General features: G+C 45.3%; 1 protein-coding gene across 1 annotated transcript in view; it reads left to right on the top strand.

The window, feature by feature from the left end:
- Positions 1 to 5748, top strand: part of CKAP2 (cytoskeleton associated protein 2) — a 45093-nt gene extending 39345 nt beyond the window's left edge. The window contains exons 9-10 of the mRNA XM_044287544.1: positions 2816 to 5073; positions 5286 to 5748. Of these exons, the coding sequence (XP_044143479.1) occupies positions 2816 to 3074 (259 nt within the window). The 3' untranslated portion in view covers positions 3075 to 5073; positions 5286 to 5748. The remainder of the gene's footprint in view (positions 1 to 2815; positions 5074 to 5285) is intronic.
- The last annotated feature ends 11361 nt before the right edge of the window (positions 5749 to 17109 follow it).

Below are 17109 nucleotides of genomic sequence, written 5' to 3' on the forward strand. Positions count from 1 at the left end.
ATCCCAGACTTCTTCTCACACTTTCGGGCCCCTAAAAATATAAATACCCCACTTTGGAAAGAAGACACCCCAAGGTATTCAATGAGGGGCCTGGCGAGTTCCTGGAATTTTTTTTTTTTTTGCATAAGTTAGCGGATATTGATTTTTTTTTTATTTATTTTTTTTATTTATTTTTTCTCACAAAGTCTCACTTTCCGCTAACTTAGGACAAAAATTTCAATCTTTCATGGACTCGATATGCCCCTCACGGAATACCTTGGGGTGTCTTCTTTCCGAAATGGGGGCCCTAAAGCGTGAGAAGAAGTCTGGAATATAAATGTCTAAAAATGTTTACGCATTTGGATTCCGTGAGGGGTATGGTGAGTTCATGTGAGATTTTATTTTTTGACACAAGTTAGTGGAATATGAGACTTAGTAAGAAAAAACAAAAACAAACAAAAAATTTCCGCTAACTTGTGCCAAAAAAATGTCTGAATGGAGCCTTACAGGGGGGTGATCACCCATATAGACTCCCTGATCACCCCCCTGTCACTGATCAGCCCCCCCTGTAAGGCTCCATTCAGACGTCCGTATGATTTTTACGGATCCATGGATACATGGATCGGATCCACAAAACACATGTGGACGTCTGAATGGAGCCTTACAGGGGGGGTGATCAATGACAGGGGGTGATCAGGGAGTGTATATGGGTGATCACCCGCCTGTCATTGATCACCCCCCTGTAAGGCTCCATTCAGACGTCCGCATGTGTTTTGCGGATCCTATCCGTGGATCCGTAAAAATCATACGGACGTCTGAACGGAGCCTGACAGGGGGCTGATCAATGACAGGGGGCTGATCAATGACAGGGGGCTGATCAATGACAGGGGGCTGATCAATGACAGGGGGCTGATCAATGACAGGGGGCTGATCAATGACAGGGGGCTGATCAATGACAGGGGGCTGATCAATGACAGGGGGCTGATCAATGACAGGGGGCTGATCAATGACAGGGGGCTGATCAATGACAGGGGGCTGATCAATGACAGGGGGCTGATCAATGACAGGGGGCTGATCAATGACAGGGGGCTGATCAATGAGTTTATATGGGGTGATCATGGGTGATCAGGTGTTCATAAAGGGTTAATAAGTGACGGGGGGGGGATGTAGTGTAGTGTAGTGTTTGGTGCGACTTTACTGACCTACCTGTGTCCTCTGGTGGTCGATCCTAACAAAAGGGACCACCAGAGGACCAGGTAAGAGGTATATTAGACGCTGTTATCAAAACAGCGTCTAATATACCTGTTAGGGGTTAAAAAATTCGGATCTCCAGCCTGCCAGCGAGCGATCGCCGCTGGCAGGCTGGAGAGCCACTCGCTTACCTTCCGTTCCTGTGAGTGCGCGCGTTCACAGGAAATCCCGGCCCTCGCGAGATGACGCATATATGCGTGACTCTGCACAGGGCTGCCACCTCCGGACCGCACATCTGCGTTAGGCGGTCCGGAGGTGGTTAAAGGTAATGAAAATTCATCTTGACTAGAATGAATTGGATATCAATGCATTTACCTATGAAAAGGCACAACAATGTAAGTACTGCTACAAGCAGCAACGGTCTTAAAAAATGTTTCACATAAAAAGTTGATTTAAACAACTTCCCCTTTAAGTTTCTAAGGAGGGCTCCTTTAATGGCATAGTCATAGGATATCCCATAAGTGTCTGTCTGGATGTGGGTCCCAGAAGTAACTGAATCCTAAACTTGTGCTCTTATGTAATCAGATCTGACTTGGATTGCTTCTTTCAGGTGGGTACATATAACTGATGTCTGTAGGAATAGCTGTAATGGACAGGGAAGACTGGGTCAGCCTGTCACAGTAAGGGATCATGCACACGACTGTGTCCTGGCCTGTACCGACCGTGGGGCTGCTGCATGCGAATGGTTGATCCATTCACTTGAATGGGGTCCGCAATCCGCATCCGGCGGGCCACACCGCAAAAAAGTAGTGCATGGAGTGCGTCTGTGGGCTTCTGATCTGTGCCTCCGTTCCACACCGCATCTCCCCGATTGTGGACCCATTCAAGTGAATGGGTCTTCATCCGTGATGCGGGGTGCACATGGCCGGTTCCTGTGTATTGCGGGCTGCAATACAGCCATGGGCGGGCAATGGTCGTGTGCATGATCCCTAGGACAGAACATGGAGGCTTGGGTGGAAGTGAAATCACTATACCTCATCTACTTGTCTGCTGTGACATGGGCTGAGAAACCATTTTTAAACATGTTGATGTCTCTAATTTCTGTTAAAATATATATATATTTTAAAAAAATTATAATATTCCAGCAGTTTTCACACTGGCTGCTGAACCTTCTAATAAGCTGATAATTCCTGTTCTGTACAGATCACTTTTTTGTTGTCATCTCATTATCTTCACAGGCAGGGTTACAATGAAAGGTAATGCCTACTCCCCTTCCCTGCACAATGACCTTTGCACAGGGCTCAAAGCTTGTCTAGATGTCAGTGAGGCTGCTCCTCCAAGATGGATGCCCCCATACATGTGTACAGAAAATACAATAAAAAATAAATAAAATCTATAAACATATTGGGGAAAACATGTTTCACTATATGGTTCTATATTTTTTTTATTTTTTTTAAATGCTTTATTTAGTTTAGGCAACAAAACTGTTTCTCAAAATGGTTGGGCTTGTTGGGGATCCAGCCTTTTGGATACCATTTCCATAGATATCTGCTGTTGGGACAAATGGGAGGACCCCAAACATTAGTCATCAGTGTGGGGGCAGCATTAGCAATCTAATACCCGACTACCTTGTTTTTTTTTTCAGAATGATGAATTTACAGATGAATGAAGGAGACTCCAGCGTCAAGAATTATACATTTCTCACCCCTGTCAGACGCTCAAGCCGCCTGGAACGTAAATCGCACAGATTACCAGACATGTTGAAGGACCATGATCCCTGCGTTTCTGGTATTGTTCAGCTGGGAGAACTGGAAGAGACAGAGACCTTTTCCAATCCCTACATCATCAGAAAAAACCGTGCACTTGATGAAGTTACTGCAAAAAGTGCAACAAAAAAAGACTAACTCCTTTATAACCCATCTGCCTCTTTAGCAGAGATCATAGTCCGCACTTACACACTAAACTTTTTTTTTTTTTTTTTACATAATCTGCACTAAGTTGTCATGTGGTGATATTTATGTACCGGTGTATCAATTTTCTAATAACAGTGGAGAAACGCTTGTGATCAGTGGGTCAGAAATGGTATGGTGTCCCAGTGACATGGCATATTTTGCCAGGCATTCCTAAATGTAAAATTCCTCACATAGTACAGATTGTTAGGGTCTATTCGCACGTCTGTAGTGTATTGCGGATCCGCAATACACCCAGCCAGCACCCCCGTAAAACTGCCTATTCTTGTCCACAATTGCGGACAAGAATAGAACATGTTCTATTTTATCGGGAGCCGCGCTCCAGAAAAAAGGATGCGGACAGCACACTGTGTGCTGTCCGCATCTCTTCCGGCCCTATAGAGAATGAATGGATCTGGACCCATTCTACGGACGTGTGAATGGACCCTTAGAATGATTGCATATATTCTGGATGCTTACAGAGGTGGCAGCCATCTTCAGCATTTTCTTTGCTTTCTACCCAGGGGTATCACTAGACCTTTAGTAATTAACAGATTGAACATTAGGATGAAATGCATTTGAATTATTTATACTTTTTAAGGGGTTCTCCACATTTAAGTGGAAAGTCAATGGGGGGCAGCACTGCAGTGAAGAGCTCAGTCCATGACATAGCTGACTGCTTCTCGTGCCGGAGATATTGCCCAACAGCTGATTGGCAGGGGTGCTGGGTGCCAGACCCCTGCAAATCAGCTAGTAATCACCTATGTCAGCTTTGTAGTGGACTGAGCTCTTCACTGCAGTGCTGCCCCCCATTGACTTTGAAAAGTTGACGGAGCTGACTGCTTCTGGTGCCGGAGCAGCGGTGCTGGGTATCGAACACCTGCAGCTCAGCTAGTGATGGCCTATCCTGATAAGTCATCACTTAAAAGGTAGACCAAGCACCGCTAAAAGCATCACTGATGGGGTGTTATGGCCCTAACTGAATCCCTGAATGATGTTCTGCTCCTCAGGCCTTGCTGTACCCATAGGAGAACTGGGGCATGATTGTGTACCTTTTAAGAACATGCTCGTAAAGTACAGCTAGGCAGCAGCTTTGTTTTAAACTTTTAATTTATTAAATCTTAGGTTTTACAGGATTTTTTATTTTAAAATTATCTCCTGGGGCCTGTGCACATTTGAAAGCCGGTTTCAAATGACCATGCCTGGTCCTGGAAAAACTATGGCTTATCTGACCTGAAATCACAGTTTGAAGTGTTTTCATGCTGTGACTCCTATAGGGCCCAACCATGGATCTGCTGTCCCTTTCGCAAATGATGCAGTGAGTTCTGGACAGCCAAACAATGGTTGGTCCTGGAAATGTGGCCATCACACGGACATCTCTGAAACTGGCCTGATGCCTTGAAAATTGATGAAAGATTACAACGAAACGAGTAACACTTTGAGCCTGTAGTAGGAGAGTGTGCAGTGATGGCTAATAAGTGTGTGGAATATTTCTGAGACCAGCCTAAATTTTGGGTACAGCATCCAATAACGCTGCAAGTTTCAGGTGATGGAACGGTTTGAGTTGTATTTTGGCATCTTACAGCTGCAATGCCTTCCATGGCTCTCCTGCACAAACTTTGTAATTGCCATAAGTCTGGTTCAGTATATTTGTAAGTGTTGTAGCTGTCTAAAAGCAGCCTAAGGGTACCAGCATCCGGGTGCAGGTAAACGTGGAGAAGATCTGCATGAATCTGTGCATTTCCACTCCAAAAACCACAATATGTATCTGTTTTCCACAGATTTTACCCTCTGCTCAATTGGTCATGCTGTGGATTTATACATGAGACTTGATGGTACTGTATTGTGCAGCAGTTTGTCCACGTGGGAAAAAATACATGCAATCCACATTGTGTGCAGGTAGCTAAGGCTGCTTTCAGACGAGCGGGTAGTACACTCCGGACTCGCAGCGTGAGTATAAGACAGCTCCCGTCCTGACCTCCCAGCACTGCCGGGGTCGCATAGCATTATATTGATTTAGGATGCTATGCAACCCTTACAGTTCTGGAATGTATTAGATAACACTGACAGCATTATGTCAGTGTCATCTAATACATCCCAGAACTGCAAGGGCTACATAGCATCATAAATCAATATAATGCTATGCGACCCCGGCAGTGCTGGGAGGTCAGGACGGGAGCTGTCTTTTATACTCGTGCTCTGAGGGTGGTATCACACACAGCTGTTGGAAGGGAATGAGATGTAAAGGAAGGTCTTCTCCTTCCTGCTGGGTCCACATCTGGCTTTGGCTCACACTGCCACAAAAAGCAGTGTGAGACACCTCCCTAAGGCGGCGTCGTTCTCATTGTGGATATAATGAGCAATTGTTGAATCCAATTTTTTGGTTTAGTTGGGGGGGGGGGCTTTTGAGAAATGTGACATTGCCACCTGAGTGATTACAGCCAATTAAGTGGTTTTCAGGACACACACATTTTAGTGACATGAAACTGGTCCACAAAAGGACTCCCTTGAAATTGCTTATAACCCTATTGATAGGCCTTGCATCGCAAATACTTGTCTAATAAAGTTCTCTGCTGTTTTATCTCTTGTATCATAACGAAGCTGTTTATATAAAAAGACATTTCTTATACTATTCTGTCCTGTGTGTCTTACATTTATTGGAGACCTGATCCTTTTTGACTGCTTCATAGGTATCGTTTATCCATTTGGACATTTCTCCCATGGCATCCTGCTGAGCACTGGTTTCTGCTGCTTGGACCTCCCCTTCCCAAGTCATATATTTTGCTAAAATCTTCTCAGATTGCCAAGGTCTATTAAACTACTGAGGACAGCTTGCTGGGGCCTGAAGCTGGAACTCTACATAGTTTTCTCGCTCGTATCATCGGGGGACACAGAAGACCATGGGTATAGCTGCTGCTACTAGGAGGTGACACTAAGCAAAAAAAAAGTGTTAGCTCCTCCTGCAGACACTGAGCTAATCAGTTTTAGCTTGGTGTCCATAGGAGGCAGACTTTTTTGTATTTTATTTTCTGCAGGTCTGCTAATGTCTTACTTTTTATTGTTCAGGCTGCAGGTGGGCTCCCACCACCTGTTTTTCCCCACACTGGAGGGGGGAGACCAGCGGGTCCTCAAGCCTGCTGCTCATTCCCCACATCTGGATGACAAGGAGGAACAGTGTATCTCGAATCCGCTGTTACCCGCCAGCTAGTGTCACCTTGGCTACTACTTCTGGAAGTCCCCACCCCAAGGGGCAGCACACTGCGGAAGGTGACACTGCTGGAATTAGCAAAAAGGAAAAACAGTCGGCACTCCTCTTGCAGAATCGTGGTGCTCGCTTCCAGGGTATGAAAAGCCCACTTACAATGTAGAACAGAAGACCGGCACTTCACTGGTAGAATCTTCACTTTTTATTTTAGCATGGAGGAAACCACGCAGATGCGACACGTGTTTCGGCTCCGGTATGAGCCTTTGTCAAGCATAGTAAATCATTGCATGAAACACATTTAAATAGCCCGCCCACGTTGGCGTCAAAACGTGATGAAGTCACATCACCATAGAAACAGAGATACACAAATCATGAAGTGCAACAAAGTACTATGCAGCATATGATACAATTGCATCTTCAAGGATTTCACAGAAAAGAGAAATTAACGGCTTGCATGGGATACAAAAAAAATAATGAATACAATAAGAATATAACAAAAAATAATAATCACCCTGAGAAATAAATAACCCACAGGCTATATAAAGATATTGAATCTTGCTGCTTTTTTCATTTGCTTCAGTTTTTTTCTGTGACTGAATAAATACAAAATACATATTGTACATTAAAATACAATGACAATAATTGTCGATTGGAGTAAAAAAAAAATGTTGATCTTACAGGAATGCACTCAAATCATATTCTCGATTTAACCCTTTTGGTTCAATGGTCTGCAGGGTATGAATCCGAAAACTTTCACGTTTTTTTCAGTAATAGCAACCTATTGCCCCCTCTGCGCGGTGGGAGCACCTGCTCAATTATTTGAAATCTTAATTGTGAAACCTTGTGAGCACATCTGTCAAAATGAAGGGGAATAGGCAGTAGCAGATTTTTCTTGCGTATGGTCGATTTATGGTTACTAAACCTATCCTTCATTCTGACAGATGTCTCGCCAATGTACAACAAGCCACAAGGGCATTTTGACAGGTACACAACAAAGTTGCTATCGCAGGTGAAAAAACCTTTTACTGGAAATTTCTTACCAGTATGTGGATGGAAAAAGGATTCACCCTTAATTACCGCAAAACAGTGACCACACTGCAAACAGGGGAAAGTGCCTCTTCTAGGTGTGGAAAGAAAGAGTTGACGGGACATGCTAGTAGTACCACCTATGTCCGCTTTCACTATAGTATCTCTAATATTCCTAGTTCTCTTGTAGCAAATCATAGGGATATCGTGGAATTCGGCAACATCCGGATAAGCTGTGCGCATAATCCCCCAATGTTTATTGACCACATGGCGAAACGTATTAATCCAGGGATGATATTTGACAATAAACGGTAACCGTTTATTATCAGTTTGGGGCTTGAATGTCTCCATCTTACATTTTTTTTTATCTCAGAATCTAATAGGGGTTTAGGATATCCCCTTAAAGAGAATTTTTTGGCCATCTCATTGAATCTGACCTCCCTCACTGATGGATCTGACACAATCCTCTTGATACGCTTAAACTGTGAGGAGGGTAAAGACCTCTTCACAGAAGGTGAATGGTTACTGGAGTAATGTAACAAACTGTTCTTGTCTGGGTTTTTTTATGTATAAATCAGTCTGCACACAATTGTCATGACCCCTTATCACTAAAGTGTCTAAAAAATGAATCTTGTCATGGTCATGCTGCACTGTAAAGCATAACTCGGGCCATATATTGTTTATATACTGGGTGAATTGTTCAAGGGACTCGAAGCCGCCTCCCCATACGCAAAAAATGTCGTCTATAAAACAACGCCAAACAATACATGATTGTATGTATAATGGATTTTTGTATATAAAATTCTCCTCAAGCCACGACATATAACTATTTGCGTATGGCGGTGCGGCATGCGAGCCCATCGCGGTACCCCGCTTCTGCTGAAAGAATGTATCCTGGAACAAAAAATAATTTTCTTGTAAAATCAATTCCAATAATTGTAGAAAAAAATGTTTCTCTTGAACAGAGTATTCTGACGATTCCGGGATCCATTCTACAGCAGTAAGACCTTTTGTGTGCTCAATAGATGTTACCAACAAATCTTCTACCGCATGCCGCACCGCCATACGCAAATAGTTATATGTCGTGGCTTGAGGAGAATTTTATATGCAAAAATCCATTATACATACAATCATGTATTACCTCAAGACGTAAATCTCTGATATCTGACAAGAATTGGTTGGTGTCTAATACAAATGATGGCATTTTTTTTGTTAATGGGGTGAGTACTTTTTAAATCAACATGGCTGGTGCAGACAAAATGGAGTCATTTGACGCAACAATGGGCCGTCCCGGGGGGGCTGTCATACATTTGTGAATTTTAGGCAACGTATACAGGACTGGTGTGACCGGATGTTGATTTATCAGAAATTGACACAATTTTTCATCAAGCAGACCCGATTCTTTATGTGTATGAACAATAGTGGTTTAGGGCCCTTTCACACTTGCGTTGTCCGGATCCGGCGCGTACTCCACTTGCCGGAATTACACGCCGGATCCGGAAAAACGCAAGTGTACTGAAAGCATTTGAAGACTGAGCCGTCTTCAAAATGCTTTCAGTGTTACTATGGCAGCCAGGACGCTATTAAAGTCCTGGTTGCCATAGTAGGAGCAGGGGAGCGGTATACTTACAGTCCGTGCGGCTCCCGGGGCGCTCCAGAATGACGTCAGAGCGCCCCACGTGCGCATGGATGATGTGCCATGCGATCACGTCATCCATGCGCGTGGGGCGCCCTGACGTCACTCTGGAGCGCCCCGGGAGCCGCACGGACGGTAAGTATACTGCTCCCCCGCTCCCCACTACACTTTACCATGGCTGCCAGGACTTTAGCGTCCCGACAGCCATGGTAACCATTCAGAAAAAGCTAAACCTCGGATCCAGCAATGCGCCGAAACGACGTTTAGCTTAAGGCCGGATCCGGATCAATGCCTTTCAATGGGCATTAATTCCGGATCCGGCCTTGCGGCAAGTCTTCAGGATTTTTGGCCGGAGCAAAAAGCGCAGCATGCTGCAGTATTTTTTCCGGCCCAAAAACGTTCCGGTCCGGAACTGAAGACATCCTGATGCATCCTGAACGGATTTCTCTCCATTCACAATGCATTAGGATAAAACTGATCAGGATTCTTCCGGCATAGAGCCCCGACGACGGAACTCTATGCCGGAAGAAAAGAACGCAGGTGTGAAAGAGCCCTAACTTATGTTTAATATCATAAACAGGGTCTCTATTTAAGGGTTGATAAGTGTCTATGTCAGAAAGTTGTCAAAATTTCTGAGATGTAATACTCTCTATCCAGCATAACTAGAGAGCCACCTTTATCTGCTGGCTTAAAAATTACAGATTTGTCATCCAATATAGTGCGTAATGCCTGTCTCTCTTCCTTTGATAAATTAGGTGCTACAGTTAAACCATCATGTTGTATATCTGCCAAAATAACATTAAAGTCCCTTTGCACTAAAGATATGTAAGCCTCTGCAGGATGTTGTGTTTTAGGAGGTTGAAAATGACTTTTCAATCTCAGGCCAAATTGGCTTAATGTTAAACCATCGCATACAGGTGCATTGATCACAGAGGCTGACACATCCCCCGCTGCAAAATGGGCTTTCAATCTCACACTTCTAAAAAATCGGCGACAGTCCATATCAAACTGAAAAGTGTCAAATGATTCAATTGGACTAAAGGATAAACCTTTCTCCAACAATTGCACCTGAATAGGAGTCCGATTTTTAGATGATATGTTATATACCAAAGTCTCGTTTATACCTGGGACCTCGTGGTCATTGACACTTGCGTTTCTCCTGTAGTGCCGTCCAGCTCTCCTTGTATTTTTCCTTTTCGGCGTCTCTGTCCTAAAAAAGGCGCCGGGGGGCGTACACCGGTGGAATAATCTCTGCCAGATCCTGATGATTGAGAGCCTGTTCGGCGTGCAAAGCGTCTTGTCATTGGACTAGCAGTACCCAGCGAGTCTTGCCATTTATATACCTTTTTACTCTGGTAGTCCTCCAAATCACGCATATATTTCTTTCGCTTGGTAGCTTCAATGTCCTTTTTCAGATCACTGCAATTTTTTTATCGATCTTCTGTTTCAAAGATCTCAAATCTTCAGCAGTGAGAGAATCCTGCAATTGCTGTTCAATAGATAGAATATGGATCTTAGTATCAGCAATAGATGTGTTCAAATTTTCTATGGTAAGTATCATTAAATCATGGGAACACTTGTTGAGTATATTTGCAAATTGAGTGCAATACTGCAAGTCGTCGCAGAAAAAAGTGGGTCTCAAATTAACCCTCAAGCCGCGTGGTATTCTCTGGTGTCTACAATACTCAGCTAATGTTGCTGCATGTAGTTCCCACGCCACCAGCTTTCTCGATTCCTTCTCCCAATCCTTACTGCGTAATTCAGCAGGTGGTGTCTTCAGGAACTCCGTACTGGTGGTAACTTCTGACACGATCTCTCTCGCTCTTTCCTCACTATATGCAAAAGACATGATAGGCAAAGCTTTTTCGGATGAGGGTGCTCGCACCGGAGATCAGCAAATACCAATTTGCTGGAATTGGGGTGGTCAGAAATCGTCTGGGTAGGTATATTACCTACCTCCCCTGCTGGCCCCCACTGTTCCCGAGCCCCCTTCTCTTATGTTTTCTAAGTGAACACAGGAATATATGTTTCTCCTAGACCTTGGCCCCTGTATCTGGTGACTCAACACCTCGGTCCCACCTCCGGTCCCTGGCCCCATCCATGCCCTGTGAGCTAGTCGTGGCGGTCATGTCTCCATGGACAGCTGCCGCTTTTCTACTCTGGGCATCGGTACACCCGCTCCCAGCCTCCTTGTTTCCCAGTGCACTCCGCTCGCTCCCTACATCGCCGCCCTGGCTCTGCGGTCTACTAGGCCGCATCTCCCAGCGTGTTTCGGGGGGAGGGATCTGTATTTTCAGATCTCTAAAATTTTGCGCCTACGCCTTCACCCCACCAGCTGCCCATTAAGCTCCGCCCCTGCCTGCTACTTAACCTCTTCCTTGCCTCAGTACTACAGCTACAGGGCTGAGGAAAGTGCTTCCTGGGCTCTGCTGAGGCTTACAGTGCTGGTCATTAGTACAGGCGGATGTGGGTTCAGTTCCCCTAGCTCTGTTTAGTTATAATTGAGCTGTATGTGTAAAAACAAAACTATATATTTATATTATTAACCCTTGGAACTATCTGGACCTAGTTCCCACACCATTCTGTTGGCAGAATTTCTTTACCCTACCGCTGGATACATACAATTGTGTTCAAAATAATAGCAGTGTGTTTGAAAAAGTGAATAAAGCTCAAAATCCTTCTAATAGCTTTTATTTCCATGCACACAGATGCATTGGGAACACGACACATTCTATTCCAAATCAAAACATGAAGAAAGATATATCAAATTTGTGGTGTTCAAAAAAAATAGCAGTGTTTTGTATTCTTCTTTACAAAATCAAACATTCACTATTTAAACTGAAAAATGTTTGAAGATTTTGCTTTCTTTTGAATCCCTTAACTAATATTTAGTTGTATAACCGCTGTTTCAGAGAACTGCTGTACATCTGTGTTGTATGGAGTCACCAACTTCTGGCCCCTGTGAACAGGTATTCCAGCCCAGGATGATTGGACTACATTCCACAGTTCTTCTCTATTTCTTGGTTTTGCCCCAAAAACTGCATTTTTGATGTCACTCCACAAGTTTTCTATTGGATTAACATCCGGGGATTGGGCTGGCCGCTCCATAACGTCAATCTTATTGGTCTGGAACCAAGATGTTGCACGTTTACTGGTGTGTTTGGGGTCGTCGTCTTGTTGGAACCAAGGGCATTTCCTCTTCAGCATAAGGCAGCATGACCTCTTCAAGTATTCTGATGTATTCAAACTGACCCATGATCCCTGGTATGCGATAAATAGGCCGAACACCTTAGTATGAGAAACATCCCCATATCATGATGCTTGCGCCACAATGCTTCACCGTCTTCACTGTGTACTGTGGCTTGAATTCAGTGTTTGGGGGTCGTCTGACAAACTGTCTCCGGCCACTGCACCCAAAATTAACAATTTTAGGGTGGGTTCACACTAGCGTTATGGAGTCCGTTATGGCTTTCTGTTATAACATGGTTATAACTGAAAATAACGGAATCCATAAGACAGAAGGACGGATCCGTTTTGCTGCCTATAGACTTGCATTATGTTGGAATGCAAAACGGAAGCCTTTAAAAGGCTATACAGCCTGTAGCATAGACAAAGTAATTGCCCTTGCACTGAATACCATACAGCCTGTAGCACCACCCTCCTTCCTAGGCGGTGTACTTGCTCTACCACTGGATACTGTACAGCCCATTGCATTCTGCTCTATCCATAGGCAGCGTAATAGCACTACCACTGGATACTGTACAGCCTGTGCCATTACCCTCCTTCCGTAGGAGGAGTAATTGCACCCCCACTGGGTTCTGTACGGCTTGTAGCATTGCCCTTCTTCCTTAGACGGAGTAATTGCACTTCCACTGGGTACTGTACAGCCTGTAGCATTGTCCTCTTTCCATGGACAGAGTAATCTTCTGCCGTGGCCTGTTTACATCCCATTGGTTCCTATACGTCTGGTAGCATTGCCCTCTTTCCATCGGCGGAATATTTGCACCACCATTAGATACCGTGCATCCGGTAGCGTTACCCTTCTTCCGTAGTGGGAGTATTTGCACTTGCTCTGGATACTGTACATTCTGTAGCATTACCCTACTTCTATAGAGTAATTGCACTGCCTCTGGATCCTGTACAGACTATCGCCTTACCCTTCTTCCTTAGACCGGATACTATACGTCCTGTTGCATTGCTCCCTAAGCAGGTGGAGTGATTGCACTAATGCTGGATATCATCTGTCCTGTTGGTTTTCCACCTTATATAGGTGGTTTAGTTGTACCACAGTAACATACTGTAGACCCTGTACATCTTTTCGATTCCCTTCTTTCCTTTAGCAGAGTAATTCCTCTACCACTGAAAACTGTTCCTCCTATTACATAATCGGTCTTTCTTGGGTGCAGTAATTGCTTCAACATTATCTACCGCGACTTCTCTCATTTGTTCCTTGTCACATGCTATCCGGTTCCTTGGGTGGCCTATTGGCTAGACACTGTACCTACAATCGCCTTATCCCCCATCATAGGTGGTATTTTGGCACTACTGCTGGATACTGTGACTGCTTCACACTACCCCCTTCCTCAGGTACTCAGGCTAGTCAAGTTTGGATTGGTGTCTAGCGCCTATGTGGCAGCCTTGGTCTTCCAGGTCGGCCTGTAGCTCTAACAGGCCGTTGGCATACCTCATACCTTTCCTCCTGCCTTGAGTCCTTGTGAGGGGAAATCTCATTTGGTTAATTGTCATTGGCATGCCTGGCGTCCACACTCCTTCCGTAGATGGAACATCTGCTCTGATTGCCAGTTTTCTTGCTTCTTAGGTGGAGTGTTGCACTAGCGCCAATTCTTGGTAGCTATTGCTGTTGTCCTCATTTTCAGGTGGAGTCTCTCCTCTGACGATAGAGGCTATAGTTGTTGCTATCGTCCCCCCCCCCCTGTGAGGCAGTCTTTGTGCTGCCCATAGATATTCTGGCTACTCCGGTTCCCCCACATACTGTTGCGGCCTGCTCGGCCAGTGTTCATAGCCATTGGGTTCTTGTATGCCCCCTTTCTGCTGTGGGGTGCTTGGTGGGTGCTGTTGGTTCTGTTACCATTTTTTTCTGGGGCTTTGTGGCGTTCGGGGTCCACACACCCTTCCTGGCGCAGTATTTTTCCTATCTCTGGTTCCTGTCTGCAGCTTACGATTAGGTCTGCTAGTTCAGGCAGCCTTCCATGGAGTATCAGACGGCTTCTCTCCTCTCTCTTGTTCTGGAATTTAAGGTCCTCCTCTACATGCCTCTGCTTACCACATTGGCGTTTTCCTAAGGGGAACATTCTTATGAAGAAACCCCCTTGGCCATAGGTCTGAAGGGGAAATTTATGTCCCCAGCGGATACTCTTTCCCTGTTAGGTTACTCCCCAATTTTTTTTTTGTCAGTTTTGGGTTGGTTCCCTTTGGGTTTCTTCACTCCCTCAAGATTTTTTTCTTGTGGGCCATTCTCATGCCTGACTTCCAGGTTCTCTAGTCCTGACTTGTTCGTCCAATATGGTGTGTGGGGCCCTTGCCTTCGGGCATCCCTACTTCTTCCCCATGGGGGGCAAGTTTTGTCACATCTGCAGTTCTTTGTCCCTTGATATCCTGACGCCATTTTCAGTTCGTCTTCTTCGAATCCGTATTCCACAGAGTTTTTTTTCTTCTGGGGTTTTGATCCATGGGCATCACTCCTTAGCAGTGTTCTGGATCCAGGCTACGTATTTCTCTCCTGTATCTTCCGCAATTGCTCTGTTGCTTCTTGTGACTGACTTATCTTCCTTCTTGTCCATCTTGTGGATATTCTGTGTGCTCTCCACTTCTTCTGAAGTCTCCTAAGCCGTGACTTATATTCCCTTCTTTCTTTTGCCCAGTCAGAGCCTCTGCGTATTCAGCCTCTCTCTGGCTGGCCTTCCGGGGAATGGGTCTTCCTGTCCTTTTTCAGGGTTCCTGGTGTGTCTTTCCCCCGCATTTCTGTGCGGGGCCTTATGACTAGCCTTGGATTTGTTCTGTTCTTGTTCCCCCCCAATGGTACTGCTCTTTAACGTCCCATGGTCTTCTGTGTCCCTCATTATGAGAGAGAATATAAGATTTTTTGTGCTTACCTGTAAAATACTTTTCTCACTGAGTTCATTGGGGGACACAGCTCCCACCCTGTATGTACATTGCTGGTTCTCCTAGATGGGTCCTTCTGGTTCTTGATGATGACCTATCTCCGGTTTTCTTCCTTTTTGTTGTTTTCTGTTGGCTTCTCCTGGCTGCTCCTACTGCTTTTGTACAAACTGATTAGCTCAGTGTCTGCAGGAAGGATATAGCTGAGAGGAGGAGCTAATACTTTTTCTTTATCGCCTATGACAGCACCCCTAGAGAGCCCACCTTCTCCTCCTCAGGACAGGAAACAGAACCGCCTTTTAAAGGAGGGATCATCCCCTCTATCTCCAGTTCTGTTTCCTGTCCTAAGGGGCAGGAGCGAATCAGATCCGCTAGATATCAAGGAAAGAGCTGAGGGGCCCCAGCTGTAAAAATAGTGTGTGGAGGGTTACCCTGTGCGGCGTAAGTCTCCTTTAGGAGCAGCTGCAGAAGTCTGGGCTCCCTTCTCTGTCCTTACCCCTTCTGTCCTCCTTCCCAGTTCCTGGGAGGGTCTTGGTCTTCCTGGGCTCCTGCGAACCTCTGCGGCCGCGTTCGCATGTTCGGCCGATGGCCTGCGCGATGATTTGCAGGTACTTCCGTGTTGCGGCGGTGGGAGGAAGCTAACGCTGTGGACTGGAAGGGGAGGTATCCGGCTAGCACACACCGAGGAGAAAAGCCCAGCTGGCTCACTGTCATGCTGGGTGAAGACGCGTGGCAATTCTTCTATTCAGGCTGTTTGCTGTATGAAACATGGAGCAGGCTTAACGTGTTGATCCCACTGAGACCATCAATGATACATCGGTACCACGTGGGGAAAGAGGGGTTATACCCCAGCATATATTATTTATCTTGATGCTTACGGGGTCATTTTCTGTTGCCTAGGTTTTAAAGGAGTCTTCTAGGAAGACTTCCAGAGTAAAGGAGAAGGGATGTGGTGTGTGTAAGAAGTAGCTTCTTTCTGCCTGGGCAAAACCCCTATGTCAGGGGTGTATCAGCAAATTAATGGAAAAGGAAGCTCCATCTTTTATGGGTAGCATAAAACAGATGATACGTGAAGAGGTCAGGGAGTCTGTTAGCGGTCTGAAAAAGCACCGCCCCAGTACTTCCACAGCTGCTGCAAAAGAATCCCCCTCCAGCGATTGTGAGATACTTTCTGGTCTGGAAGAAGGAGAGAGTGGTTCAACAGATTAGTCTTCTGAGGACGAGGCTGCTGGGAGACCACTTTTTCATGTGGAAAATACTAATTCCCTAGTAAAGGCGGTTCGGGCGACTATGGGGTTGGACGATCAGAGGCCACAGCATTCAGTCCAGGACTCTGTTTGAAGGGTTAGCTCCCAAGAAGAGGAAGATGTTTGGGCTTAAGAACATTCAAGATGTGATTGCCAGAGAATCCAAAAGGCCGGATGGTACGTTTTTCGTCCCTTCTTTGATGAAGCGGAAGTTGTCTGCCCCCTGGGATAGGGCCCCAAAGCTTGATGCCCCAGTAGCAAAAATAGGAGAGCAGAGGTTTATTTAAAGAAAAATTGTGAAGCCTGTGCGGCGGCTTTTAAACCTGCTATTGCCGCTACGTCTGTTGCCAGATCACCAAAAGTGTGGATGGGGGAGTTAGAGGCTCACATTAAAGGGGGTACCCCAGGGGGCAGTTATTGTCTTCCTTTCCTGTTATAAGTAATGCCTTGGATTTCTTAGCTGAATCTTCTGTGGATACCTTAAGATTTTCTGCTAGGGCTTACGCCTTATCTAACTCTGCCTGGCGGGCTATTTGATTGAAAAGCTGGAATGGGGATGCTAGTTCCAAGGAAAAACTTTGTGCTATCCCTTGTCAAGGAGAGTTTTTGTTTGGGCCTGTCCTGGACGACTTACTAGAAAAGGCCTCAAACAGAAGGACTTTCTCTCTGTTAGTCAGGCACCCAGGAAGTCTTTCCATCCCAGATTTAATAAGGGGAGCTTTAGGGGCAAAGGAAGAGCAAAACAATTTGCAGGTC

Source organism: Bufo gargarizans, chromosome 3, assembly GCF_014858855.1.
Source record: "Bufo gargarizans isolate SCDJY-AF-19 chromosome 3, ASM1485885v1, whole genome shotgun sequence".
Classification (NCBI taxonomy): domain Eukaryota; kingdom Metazoa; phylum Chordata; class Amphibia; order Anura; family Bufonidae; genus Bufo; species Bufo gargarizans.